Genomic DNA, 12720 nt, shown 5'->3' with positions numbered 1-12720 from the left:
CCATACGGGTTGAGAGAGAGAGAGAGAGATAGACGGATGGTAGCGGTGGAGAGGAGGGATGCCGTGGGAGGAGCTTTGGAAGTTCTTCCAGGTGCACGCGACGAATTACCGCGGCGCCGGATTCCTCCTACCTTTTTTTTTTTTTTTTTTTACGCTGGCCAGTATGCGGGTGGAATTTTACCGTTTTCGTATGGTAAAACAAGAGCCGCTCCAGACAAAAACCCTTGTTTATCTTTACAATCCCATTACCTGTAGTTAACTACCTAAACTAGTAGTACAATTATCAAGCCAGGTAAGGAAATAATCATAATAATCACTTAAATAATAATTAGTTAACTATAACTACAGAGTATTATAGAATCTACATGAATGAGGAGTTGGTGGAAAAGGTCTTCCTAGAATAGTTCATGTACTTCGATTTTGAGGACCCTGCCTTACGACCAACTTCTGGCCCATCCATGCAGTTGTGCAGATTAGCGGGCGTCCTATATTCATTCTTCTTTCCATCGACTCCCAGAATGGGTCCACAGTGGTAGAAAAAGCAAGAATATCTATTGTCTATTATTAATTTCCAGGGAAATACACCTAGGCAGACCATGAATTCTGCCCCTATTCCTCCTACAACAGTAAGCGCAAAGCCCACAGATGAGCAAACGACCGATCTCCTGTGCACAGTGCAACACATCGAGAGAGAAATCGCAGAGGCACACCGTCTCCGCCAGCTCAGAGACTCCCTCCTGAACGTCCATGAGCGAAACTGGGTCAACAATGTGATTGCGGAAGTGGAAGAGGCAGCCGACGCCGTCACTCGGGCCCTGGAGCCTTGTCGTGTTGAGCGGGAGACCTCTACAGCGGGGAAACTAGGCATAGGCAGGAAAATGCTCTGGATGCTTCGTGATAATCAAAAAGTCAAGGGGAAATACTCGCGCTTGATTGTCGCCCATCAAAGCCTAACGTCGGTTATTTCCTTTCTCCATAGTCGGGCACAGGCTATCGATGATTACAATCCGCTTTCCGGTGGGACTCCTTCGTCGACGTCTCTGTCTGGGCGATCGCCTGAAGGTCCGCCGAGTTACGAACTCAGCCAGGTGTTGGGCTGGAGGCAGAGCAAGCAGCAGAGTCGGCTAAGGGCTGGGAATCCCTACCCTGGTACTGGGAAGGCGAAGCTGGCGGAGCTAGAGTAACTCGGGTGGTTCATCTCTTCCTTGCTCTTGATATTGGATTTTGTCTATTTCTTTGATTTCTTTCTCTCCTCTGCATGTACTCCGTATATCCAATGATTCTCTTAGAGTCCGTCTTAGGTCCGCGGCATGGTTACTAGACTCTAACATCTTCGTTTCCAAAGGATTTCCAAATATCTACGCTCTCCTTCTCGGGAGAGAGAGACAAAGATTCAGGCAAAACGTGAATATTGAGATTGAAGCTATACATACCATCCAGGGTATTACATACTTCCACAGAACCATGTCACAATTCAAGATTCCTTTCTTTCTTTTTGATCTTTAACACAGTAGTTGCAGTATTTCATGGCTAATATTTATCCAATCAATACAGTCATCGTTAGACTTGCCGAAGGAAGCTTGAATTGCAAGACTTGAGGTGACTCGGAGGGAGTACTGGAGTAGAGGCTGATGGGTTAGAGATAAATCACACCCAAAAAAGAGTCGAGGAAACCTGGCCCAATCTAGTCCGATGATCTTTTCTTCTGTAAGCATGATATGATTTAGCGGATTGAATCGACGCGTCTAGGCTGCATAGGGCCAATGTCCGACTGGCGAATTGTCTCACCCCAAGGCGCATCTCGAATCTCGCTGTACGGAGTACTCCGTAGCTCATCATCCCGTGCTCAGAGCGCGTCAGCCTTCTCCTAGCTTCTGCAGCGCAAAAAAAGAGACAGAAAGTGTGAGAGAAGGGGGAAATAGGGGGAAATCATGGTTTCAAGTGATTGGGCTCCAGATTTCGTTGTCGGGGTTGATTTTGGCATGACCTGTACAGGTACGATCTGGGGGAAGGGAGTAGCGGGGTGACACCAACGCCCGCTACTTCTTCTTGTTACCCCATCCCCTTGCTCTACTCTCACTGTCTCCTTTATATCTGATATGTCTTGAGTCACCAACGCATTGGAAATCAGGTATTGCCTATTCATATGCGCCAGAATGGGCCCCTCCAAAACCACTGCAGCACTGGCCGAGTATGATAACAACCGAGCTCGCCAACAAAGTACCTAGTCAGTTACGCTACCGCTCCGATTCGGTCTCTGTCAAATCCTGGGGGTTTCAATGCGAATCCGACGATGGAGATGGTGACCAAGGCGATATTAAAGAGTATTTCAAGTTGAATCTCGACCCAGCCTTCAAGGATCATCGCCTAGATGGTCCAACCCGCAATGAGGCAATGCAATGGTTTCGGGACTATATACGCTGTGTCTATGACTATACTGTCTCCTATTTTGCCAGATCATTCCCCCGTTTTGGCTCGCGAAAGGTCGAGTTTGTTTTCAGTATCCCGACTACGTGGAAAGACCCGAGAATGGTAGCTGAGCTGCGCGAGTTGATTCAGTTCGATTCACCAAACCATAGGGCTACCATTGGACTAACAGAGGCAGAGGCAGCAGCTGTGTATGCGAGTGGACAATATTACCAGGTAAAGACATCATGAGTTCCTGCCCCTACATGGTACTGATACGAGTCAGCCCAACGATGTCGTTCTTGTCTGCGATGCAGGGGGAGGTACAATGGTTAGTTCCGTACGCATAGCCTTCGTACATACGGGACATTAACACGATACAGGATGTAAATATTCTCAAACTTGTTTCTACCCAGCACGAACCGACCAAGTTTACTCCCCTAGGTGTAGTTGAAGGTTAGCCTTCGATCCCCAAGGGAGTTAACCCCTAACCGATATAGGAAAACCAATTGGTTCTGTCCAAATCGACATGGGAGCTCACCAGCTCCTCTGCAATAAGCTGGAACACATTCGGAATGTATTACCCAAACAGCCGCGGGATATCGCGTTCGATATGATATCTGGTCGATTTGAGCGCTTCAAATGCTCCTTTGGAGAGAAAGCGATGGAGAGCCCGGATTTAGTGCTTGATGTGCCTGGCTTATCCCATGGATTCGATTGTCCAGCCGCCAGTGTCTCTGATGGCCAAATGCATATGACCCGGTGGGCACCAGGCATTGATCAGTGTCGTGTAGCAACTAAGGGCTGACTCTAGCTAGAGACGAAATCAAAAAGCTATTCGACATGAAGGTTGAGGAAATGTATGAGCTATTAGACGATCAGATTGATCGACTAAAAAACGAGCATCCAACAGAACAGATAGTTTGTGTCCTCCTCAAACTGACGTTTGTCTATACTAATTTTTACCTGTCTACTCCGTAGTCCTTCCTAGTATTATCTGGCGGCTTTGGAAGCTCTCCATACGTTAGGAGGTGTCTAAAGAACCGATACTCAGACCCAGCAACAATTCCGAACATTGTTGAAATCCTAACTGTTGATGAACCGTGAGTGGCCCCATTGTATGTGTTTACCTACGTCGTAAACTCACATAGCCATCTAACAGTCCATATATAGGCAACTTGCCGTAGTGCAAGGGCAGGTCATCAACCGAATCCAAGAGATAAAACACGGAGCCACCGCTCTCCAATCCCTCTACACGCGAAACAGCTACGGCGTGATCTGCGATCAGCTGTATGATCCCGAGAAACATGTAGGACAGCCTGTGCGGTATGACGAACGCAACAAAAAGCGATATGCGGTGCAACAGATCGAGTGGCTTATTTTCCAGGTATTATTGCCATCCCACCTGGGCAGGACCCATGAACAAACAAACAAATCAACCAACCAACCAACCATCTTTCTTGAATAGGGCGATTCTGTTTCCCGTTCTGGGGTGTCTAAAGCGTTCCAACGCAAGATCAACCCAAAAGAAGTTTCTCAGCCTTGGGTCGCGCAGATTGTCATGTCAACCCTCCCAAAACGTCAACTCCCGCGAAGCATGTCGCAGCCTGGAGCCGGGTTGGTCTGTAACCTGGAGGTGGATATGGCGAGTGTGGAGCGAAAACCCAAAAACCACCACTGGTATAACGTCAATCCAGCGTACCTAGTAGCAAACTTCGACATTAAGATCAACGTCGGAGTGAATGATCTTCAATTCGAGCTGTGGAATAGTAATGGGACACGCATCAGCAGTCAGAATCGCCATCCACTCAAAGTGCAATGGCAACCAGTAGTGGAGAAGATGTCGGATGAACCAACATCTCTACATGAGCTTGCAGGATAAATAGGGGAAGCTTTTTTTTTTTTTTTTTTAGTTTATTTTTCTTGCTCTCGTCTAAGATATTTATTGATTCCTTTGAGTCATTTTGTCAGATCGGCCGTTAACGTAGTTTGTGAATTTAAATCGAGATAAACCCGCCCCCGCAGCGGTCCACCACCGAATCCGGCCTTTCACTCTTTTCCAACCCTCCATCTTATAACTCCCAGATCATCTCGAGGAATTTATAGAGATACAGAGACCACACACCTGTCACCATGGACGCAGCCATTGATCTTTCCAATGCCTCCAAGGCATTAGACCTCGCCAACATCCGCTTCCAATTAATGTAAGCTACCCGAGCGACATCGGAGGCAATATTTACAGCCATACCCCCGCAACATGATATGTTTTTTTTTTTTTTTTTTTCAATTCCCCCTGAAAAAAATATATATAAAAAAAAAAACACGGGACAAAGCTAAGTACAGGATAAACCACTCCAGTCGTCTAGAAGACACAATCACCTTCCACCTCATCGAACGGGCGCAGTTCCCACTCAACCAAACCATCTACGTCCCCGGCGGCGTCAAGATCCCCGGCGACGAGGTCAGTCTGATGGACTACGTCCTCCGCGAGCAAGAACGCCTCCAGTCGCGCGTGCGCCGGTACGAATCCCCAGACGAACACCCCTTCTTCCCCGAGGCCCTGGAGGACCCCATCCTGCAGCCGCTCACGTACCCGAAAATCCTGCACGACAATGACGTCAACGTCAACGAGACCATCAAACAGCGATACACGGCGGACATCCTGCCGGCGATATGCCCGCAGTTCGGCGGACGCGGCGACCGCGGCGAAACCCAGGAGAACTACGGCTCCTCGGCGACGTGCGACGTGAACTGTCTGCAGGCGCTGTCGCGGCGCATCCACTTTGGGAAGTTTGTCGCCGAGGCCAAGTTCCAGAAGGACCCCGAGCGGTTCGCGCGGCTGATCAAGGCCGGGGATCGCGCCGGCATTGATCGCGCCATTACCGATGCCAGGGTCGAGCAGAAGGTGTTGGAGCGGTTGGCCCTCAAGGCGAAGACTTACGGCACTGATCCGGCGTTTGCTAGTGAATCGGGCCCCAAGATCGATGTCAATGCCGTGCAGGCTATGTATAAGGTATTTCCCCCCCCCTTCCTCCTTCCTCCTGGCTCCTGGCTCCGCCGCTTTGATTTTGATCTGCTCGAGAATGCCCAAGCTGATGAGAAAATAGGAATATGTTATTCCCCTGACCAAGGTGGTCGAAGTGGAGTACCTGATGCAGCGCTTGAAGGGTACACAATGGGAGTGAATTTTTATGCCTGCCAATTGATTCCCCCCCCCCCAAAAAAAAATATTAGTATCTTTCCATAATTCCATGCCGTGACGAGAACTCGTAATATAGATCATTAATAGATTCAATTAAAAAACAAGATCTGCTATCATCAAAACTTTTTGTCTTGTCTATCATAACCGACCTAACCCTTCCCGCGGAAAAACCACGCAGTTAAACCGGGGGCTTCAAATACTCCACCATATCCTTGATGGCACTCTCCAACGTCCCCGGCTCCAAGAGAATCAAGCTCGCCGCGGTCCGAATCCCCATATCCTGGAACGCCCGCTTCGAATCCGAGAGCCCCTCGTCCGCCTTATGCGTATACTCCGCAGAGCCGAAACAAGCCGCATGCCGCTGCAACACCTCGTCCTCGGGATGGAAGAAGAACCGCTCGCCCTGCTCCGCGGCGGCCTTCTTCTTTTTCTTCTGCGGTCGCGACTCCTCCGCATCGAGCTTCGACTCCACCTCCTCGTAGGTCTTGGAGAGGACCAAGTAGTGCGAGAAATTGTACGGCTCTTTGTCGGCGAGCGCCCAGGCGATCTCTTCCTGGAGCATGGTGTACATGGGCGGGACGATTTCCGAGGGCATGTTAATTAGGCGTTCGGTGAGGATTAACCCGATGGGTGGAGTGGGGGATTGGGAGAGGAGTTGCGCGAGGGGCGCGAGGGACGGCGTGCTGCTGGCTTTTTTGCTGAGGTAGGTTGTGAGGTCTTTGATGACGGGTTTATCCTTTTTTTGGTGTTAGCATTCCTTTCTTTTTTTTATTCTCTTGCTTTTTTTTTTTCTGTTTCTCAAGGAGGAGGTGTGGAAGAGAGAGAAAACTCACACTATGCTCTTGCAAATTCAGCACTGTTAAAAACGCATACGGATCCGACTCGTTGCCGTCGACTTTCACTGTCGAACCGAGCAATGGCTGCGCGAGAATCAAATCCGTTAATGCGGAGAGATCGAAGATCTGAGCGTCCGTGTCGAAAAGCTGGCGGAGGAGGTTCTTCAGGCCGTGGAAGTCGACAGCCGGTTGAGGATCGAACCATTCAAAGTCGACGTTGACCATGTCGATATCCTCCTATTTGAATGTATTAGTATTCTTCATTTCTTCTCATTTCAGGTTTTTGTGAGTGGAACTCCAGAGATAGAAAGAGTGCCGTACCTCGTCGGACGAGTCGTCAGCGACTTGCGGGTCTACGCCGCCCATGTCGACGTCCCCGTCTTTGATTTGCTTGCGTTTGCCCATTGCGATGTGTGAGGAAAGAGAAGGGATGTGTAGAAATCGTTTGAGGGGTTGAGTGGAGGTGAAGATTCTCGGAGGTGAAAAATGTTGGCCGCAGCGACTTGGCTAACCGCTTTCGATAAGATAGGAGGGCATTATTATACAAGATAGAATATGTTCAACCAGATGGACAAGTAGATTATTTTCGTAGCCTATATATATATATATATATATAATAGCACCAGAGCCTATATGTCTATACATCCCACTCAATCTCCTCCACAGTCGGCACCTTATCCAACTTCACGCCATAAAACTCAGCCACCAGCTGCACACAATCCCAAAGAATCTGCACATCCCCCCGAGGCACCCCCAACCGCCTCGTCCCACGAATATGCCAATGCGTCTCGGTCTTCAGGTTTTGACTCATGATCGCCGGGAGCACCACTAACTGCGTATCCAAGTCATCCAGCACCTGCCGATCCGACAAAAACAACCCGTAGGTAATCTCCATCGACAACCACGCGAAGTCGCTATGCGCACGGAAGAGATCTAGCGTGGGCGCGCCGTTCCGCGAGTACAGTTTCTGGAACCAAGCCACGCCGCGCTCGTGGTTCGCCTCGTCGCATTGCCAGGACTCCCGGGTAGGCGTGAAATCCTTGTCTTCTTCGCGTTCAAGCTTCGCGATGGCGAGGATAGCCTCGATGGGTTTACAGACGCCGATGATGATGACGGATTTCAGGAGGGCCTCGCGGAGGCGCCGTACGAGGGTCTTGCGGGACTCGGAGGTTGCGTGGGCGGCTTGGTTGATCAGGTAGAGGTATAGCTGGTCTGCTCGTTCGGGGTCCCGGCTGGCGACGACGGTGGTTACGGCTAGGATGTACCATTTCTCGGGTGGGATGGAAGCGGCGGAGAGGAAGCGGGCTTCGAGGTCCTGGAAGAGCTTCTCGTAGCGGGGGTCGACTTGGGGAGGGGCTGTTGTTACTGTGGACATTGTCGCGAGGGGTTTGGGATAGAGATGGGGACGCGATCGTCGTAGGAGGAAGAGGAACCGAGAAGAAGGCAATGATGTTGCTGAGCAGAAGCTTTTACCAAGGGGGGGGAAATGGGATTCTGAAGTGCCAGGGCCGCGGGCTGCTCTAACGTACTGCGGACGTGAATGCGCTTGGAGACAGGAACGAAGTAACCGTGCCATTTGGGGTTCTGAAGTATTATGATGTACCCCTGTCTCAATGGCCGACTCAAGCGAGAGTCTGATACGGTTGGGGTGGATTGAAGTGGAGGTGGTGAGGAGGACGGCATTTCTGGATTTGGGAGTAATTGTATATGTATAGCTTCTGTCGACACTCGGAATTAAAACGTGTTAGTATTGGCTTTGCGGCTTAAATCTGCCTTTTAATTTTTATTTCCTTTTCTTTTCTTTGCTTTGCTTTGCTTTTTATGCTATTTTTGTTGCCCATCTTCTATGTTTTGGAGCCTCCTAATATAGAGATCAATGCTACTTTCATAGAGCTCGGGCCATACATACGGGGGACAAATGAATGATTTTAGTATGATAAGATAATCATACAGCTCTGGATGAAGAAAGATTATTAGCACGGGGTGAATAGCTTGGACTAGCTATCAATGGCTACAAATGCTACTTATACCACGATAGCTCATAGTTCGTATTAGCTCTACTGTACTTGAGGCCCCCGCTTGGCTAATATTCAAGCCCTAAATGGGGAGGTAACAACAATCACGGGGTAAACCGTGTGGTACATGGATTGCAAAATCAAAACAACGCCATGGCTGTACAGAGTCTAGCATTCAGATCAAGACGCCACACTTATGCCCTCTTGTTGTTGATGCCGAGGAGCTGGACCTCACTATTCCAGTCTGAGTATTTGTCTAGGGGAGTATATATAGGCGGAGGAGCAGGACTTACAAGATCAGGGTAGCGTTCTCGGGGATGACGGGGGGGAAGCCACTAGAGAAAAGGTCAGTTCCTGAGCCAGGTCCTTGAAAGCAAGTTATGGGAGGCATACCGGGCACCATAGCCGTAGTCGCTATAAAATGGTTAACGAGGTCAGTCAAGACGCGGATGGATGACTTACGGAGTAATGGTGAGAACAGCCTTCTCGCCCAGGGTCATCTGGGGAACACCCTCGTCCCAGCCTAGAGGGTTCACCAAGTCAGTATACTTGCTACCATCCGCCAATAAGAATAGCAAGCTCCCGCGAGTTAGAAGGTAAGAATAATACCTTTAATGACACGGCCAGTACCGATCTGAGTCTGGAAGGGGGTGCCGCGGTCAACGGAGCTGTCGAACCTGAGACATCTTCATCAGTCATGGATTCCAGCCAGAGAGACATTGGCAACCCCAGGAAGGACGAGGCGATGGATTCAAAGGGAAAACCGGGTTGCAACCCCCAGAGACTGCAGGCAGGCTTCAGGACACCTACTTATCACCGTTGGTCAGCTTGCCAGTGTAGTGCATGGTCACGAAATCGCCCTTGGCAGGGAAATCAGTGCCATTGCCGGGAGAGATAAGTTCCTTGGTAACACCCATTGTGAATCGAGAGTGAAGATCTGCAAAAGAATGATTGCGTTCTGTAGTTGAGGGAAGAGAAAAGGAAATTTTAAATCATGAAGCTGTCTTTTGAGGGGTAAATTCAGCTGAGGGGCAAAACCCCACTTATACCAGATCCGATTGGTTCGAGGCGCAGCTTAATGGCTTCCATTTGATACAAGGACGGAGTATCTCAGGATCAAGATCCAGGATATAAGAGAATCAAATTATACTATAAGTACAAGGTCAGTGTGCCTCAATTGAGGGGCATTTCCTAGAATCGAGCATCAAATCTTGTGATCTCAAGCTGTACATAGTATGCCTTCGTTTCCCTTCATGTTCACGTGACTGAATGTCAACCAGAGCAACGAAACACCGCCAATCGAAACCAAGTTTGCAGAAGGATATATATTTAAAGATAAAAGGTTATGAGGAATATTTGTCTTCAGCCAGTTTGTATGATTAATTATGTGAAACCTTCCCTTGGACAAGCTGTCAGAAGACTATCACATAATACTTCGGATACGATGTCATACTTCAACCCCAACAAACAGCTCCATCCCTACAACACATGGACAAGAAAATTGAGAGAAGCCCGGTCGAAATAATGGCGAAAAGCAGAGGTCTAAAGATCCATTGCCAATGGACTTGCTGCTCAAGAGCAGAAACCTGATAGCAGCCACCACCATAACTTTGATTCCCAGCGTGAAGCGGAGCTTAGCAAGCAGAACCCCATAAAACCGGTAAGCTACTCTCTCTCCTTTGTAGCTGTGACGGTAACGGGTCGAGCTAATAGATACAGGCTATGCTGCATGGAAACAAGCCATCAAAAGGAGCACAGATCGATCGGGAGCTGCATCTAGAAGATGAGCAAAGGCTGAGGGAGAAGGGTATCAAATAAGACGGCGTCATCATGGAGAACCAAAGATTTCTGAATATTGAAGCTTCATTTCTGGCCGAGTTTGAAGGTATCTATCTATGAAGTATATTATACCATTATTAAAAACTTAAGTATGTGCATGCCATATGCGGGATATAAGTACAGTTGAATGAAACGGTCATCGTCTCGTAATACAGTGTGTCGTGTTCGTACAGATCGGGTATGAGTTGAACAGACAGGTGTGTATGGATGGATGGATGGATGGATGGCCGGCGCCGTTTGTAGAATATATATACCATCGCCGGGACGATGAATCAGGAACGCTGTATGTATCGAGGATTAATTCCCGTCGGGGAACTGCGGGTCGTTGTCGTGTGGTTCCGCAAAGACATTCGCCCAGTATCTCTCGGTCTTGTCGCAAATGTCTACCTTGGATCCCCAAGTTTGGAAAATCAGATCTGGATCGCAGCTAATTGATCGAAGTTCTTCCCAGTATGCCCGCTCGACATCATATCCAAAGCGTCCAATCACATCTTCCGGTACCAACCATGCCCGCGAGTCTTCCCCATTAGGCCCAACGGTAGGGGTAGTCTCCCACTTCTGACCCCAGACATTCCCTCCGGGGTTGAATTTGGGGTAGTTGGCATGGATGAAGAAGATCCTCGGAGCGTTGGCTACATCCGGATCAAGTACCCGAAATAGCCCTTGGGTGGTTAGGGCATGATCTTCAATCGGATCCGACTGCGCCATGGCGGATCCCGAAATTCCGCCTTCGAGTTTGGAATGGCCAATCGCTTGCACGCTCTCACTTACGGCGTAGAAAGGCTCATCCACAGCGTATGCCGCCTGGAGGAAGGTTTCCTTATCACCTTCACCGGGTCCTCCTTGGGATAGCAATCGGAAGTAATACGACGGCCCGTAATAATTATAGTAAGCGGCAAGGAGCAGAGTTCGGAAATGGGTCCTTTTCGAGATGAGGAAAACACCCGCTTCGGTAGTCTGACGTTCATTCATTGGAGTCTCCGGTCGATTAGAAATCCTGTAGAACCACGGAGATACGGACGATTCCCAGAAGTCGGGCCAGGTGATCATACCCGTCGATTTGAAAACATCTGAATCAAGTAGAAGTTCAGGGTTATGCAGCGGGAAGCAATCAGCATCCATCCAGACGATGTCCTCGAAGGATGAGAACAGCACCGCAAAGACCTTTAGTTGGTAATGTTCAATGGAGTCCTTCCCAACGACATCGGCGAGGATAAAACATCGCGCACTCATTTTCGGGAGAACATCTTCACAGATTCTCTTTTCATATTCGCTAGCATCCTTCATGTATACTTCAACGGGCAGAACCGATCCGGTGCGCCGGAGCATGCGCAGAGTCGCGATAAAAACCGGAAAGTATTCCCCCCCTGCCGTGGAAACCAACCCGCGAGTCCCCGGAGAGTGGACGGGGCGTAGCCGTTTCACATCCGCAATATCTTGGAGGAAACCTGCATGTGTCTCCTGCATCACTCGAATGTCGTCCTCCTCCATAAAAGTAAGATCGGGTCGGAGGGCGGTCGACGTCGCATTAAAATGAATCGCGCCGACGTCTTCTTGATGGGTAGGGGAAGGGCAGTTTGGCCTATGCGCCTCTATTATCGGTTTGAACGCCTTCCAAAAGACATGTTGGCGCTCAGTGAGAGGAACTTCGAAAGCCGTGACAGGAATGACAGAAGCCGGGGCCGGGGTCCAATTCAAATAGACGGTAATGATGAGGAAAAGCGCACCGATTGCAGAGAGGACAGTCCTCAACCGGCTTCGACGGATAACGGGCATCGTATCAACGACTCGGAAGGCCTCGAGAACACACCCCAGCGAATCTATCCGTTAATTCTCATAGACTGACCGTCGGCTATCCGGGAAAGTTCGGCGGAATTTCAAGTCACACAAATAGAAAGACGGAGCCTATCAACTGAGCCAGTGAGCCAACTAGGAACTTCGTATTAAAGTCCAAATTTCGCATGACAGGCTAAACGAGGGAGGCCAGGACTGGAAAGAAGTATCGCAGCAGAGCAGGCCGTCAGGAGGTAGCTATTTCCGGGTGGTTGCAAATTACCATCGAGGCGCTAGGTACAAGGACGCGGCCAATAGTAGGATTAAGGAAGGGAGGCTGTACATAGTAACCTTCAGCAGCAAGCCACCAATGGAAGCGAATTGTTTTTTTTTTTTGATCTGCCGAAGTATGGAGTCAGTCCACGCAATGCATCGATTGGGTCGTCCACCCTATTACGACGACGATGTTATTTAGGGAAGGCGGTGGCAGAACACGTTCATCTGCACATAATTAGTAATCATGGAAGTTATGCGTTCATTGCACCCACGCCAATTTAGCATCAAGTCCGGAGTACGGAGTAATGGAGTATACTATACCTTATCTATCTATAAACTACTAAGAAGTTCGAAACTACCCCGAGTAATTAGA

At 49.2% G+C, this 12720-nt stretch overlaps 8 protein-coding genes across 8 annotated transcripts; 4 read left to right on the top strand and 4 right to left on the bottom strand.

The window, feature by feature from the left end:
* Nucleotides 1-248: 248 nt before the first annotated feature.
* P175DRAFT_0521338 (uncharacterized protein) lies at nt 249-1479 on the top strand. The gene has a single exon (XM_040899194.1). The coding sequence runs from the start codon at nt 597-599 to the stop codon at nt 1182-1184; it is 588 nt and encodes a 195-aa protein (XP_040756990.1). The 5' UTR covers nt 249-596; the 3' UTR covers nt 1185-1479.
* Nucleotides 1480-1931: 452 nt separating this feature from the next.
* On the top strand, nt 1932-4307 carry P175DRAFT_0521337 (Hsp70 family protein; the record flags this gene model as incomplete). Its single annotated transcript, XM_040899193.1, has 9 exons — nt 1932-1995; nt 2132-2643; nt 2693-2737; nt 2790-2862; nt 2907-3168; nt 3225-3327; nt 3388-3509; nt 3580-3793; nt 3875-4307. The coding sequence occupies 9 exons, from the start codon at nt 1932-1934 to the stop codon at nt 4286-4288; spliced, it is 1809 nt and encodes a 602-aa protein (XP_040756989.1). The 3' UTR covers nt 4289-4307.
* Nucleotides 4308-4450: 143 nt separating this feature from the next.
* Nucleotides 4451-5738, top strand: P175DRAFT_0498695 (chorismate mutase ARO7). Its single transcript, XM_040896564.1, has 3 exons — nt 4451-4610; nt 4765-5419; nt 5514-5738. The coding sequence occupies exons 1-3, from the start codon at nt 4540-4542 to the stop codon at nt 5589-5591; spliced, it is 804 nt and encodes a 267-aa protein (XP_040756988.1). The 5' UTR covers nt 4451-4539; the 3' UTR covers nt 5592-5738.
* On the bottom strand, nt 5611-6899 carry P175DRAFT_0554825 (protein-transporting protein BCP1). Its single transcript, XM_040900586.1, has 3 exons — nt 6766-6899; nt 6442-6681; nt 5611-6344 (listed from the first exon to the last, which is right to left on the bottom strand). Exons 1-3 carry the CDS (start codon nt 6847-6849, stop codon nt 5787-5789), a joined length of 882 nt encoding a protein of 293 aa, XP_040756987.1. The 5' UTR covers nt 6850-6899; the 3' UTR covers nt 5611-5786.
* Nucleotides 6900-7068: 169 nt separating this feature from the next.
* P175DRAFT_0498693 (uncharacterized protein) lies at nt 7069-8088 on the bottom strand. Its single transcript, XM_040896563.1, has one exon. It carries the CDS (start codon nt 7817-7819, stop codon nt 7082-7084), a length of 738 nt encoding a protein of 245 aa, XP_040756986.1. The 5' UTR covers nt 7820-8088; the 3' UTR covers nt 7069-7081.
* A 390-nt stretch (nt 8089-8478) lies between these two features.
* P175DRAFT_0514286 (FKBP-type peptidyl-prolyl cis-trans isomerase) lies at nt 8479-9376 on the bottom strand (the record flags this gene model as incomplete). Its single annotated transcript, XM_040898800.1, has 6 exons — nt 8479-8693; nt 8753-8794; nt 8853-8873; nt 8922-8982; nt 9069-9136; nt 9270-9376. 6 exons carry the CDS (start codon nt 9374-9376, stop codon nt 8654-8656), a joined length of 339 nt encoding a protein of 112 aa, XP_040756985.1. The 3' UTR covers nt 8479-8653.
* Nucleotides 9377-10005: 629 nt separating this feature from the next.
* On the top strand, nt 10006-10277 carry P175DRAFT_0430157 (uncharacterized protein; the record flags this gene model as incomplete). The annotated part of the gene is made up of 2 exons (XM_040893414.1): nt 10006-10119; nt 10179-10277. Coding segments are annotated over 2 exons (213 nt in total), but the record flags the coding sequence as incomplete, so codon positions are not given.
* P175DRAFT_0498692 (alpha-mannosyltransferase) lies at nt 10213-12476 on the bottom strand. The gene has a single exon (XM_040896562.1). The coding sequence runs from the start codon at nt 12072-12074 to the stop codon at nt 10596-10598; it is 1479 nt and encodes a 492-aa protein (XP_040756983.1). The 5' UTR covers nt 12075-12476; the 3' UTR covers nt 10213-10595.
* Between the last annotated feature and the right edge of the window lie 244 nt (nt 12477-12720).

This window comes from Aspergillus ochraceoroseus (assembly GCF_002846915.1).
Source record: "Aspergillus ochraceoroseus IBT 24754 chromosome Unknown P175scaffold_1, whole genome shotgun sequence".
NCBI lineage: Eukaryota > Fungi > Ascomycota > Eurotiomycetes > Eurotiales > Aspergillaceae > Aspergillus > Aspergillus ochraceoroseus.
Note: the sequence above shows the minus strand (reverse complement) of the source record. Positions and strands in the feature narration are given on the sequence as shown.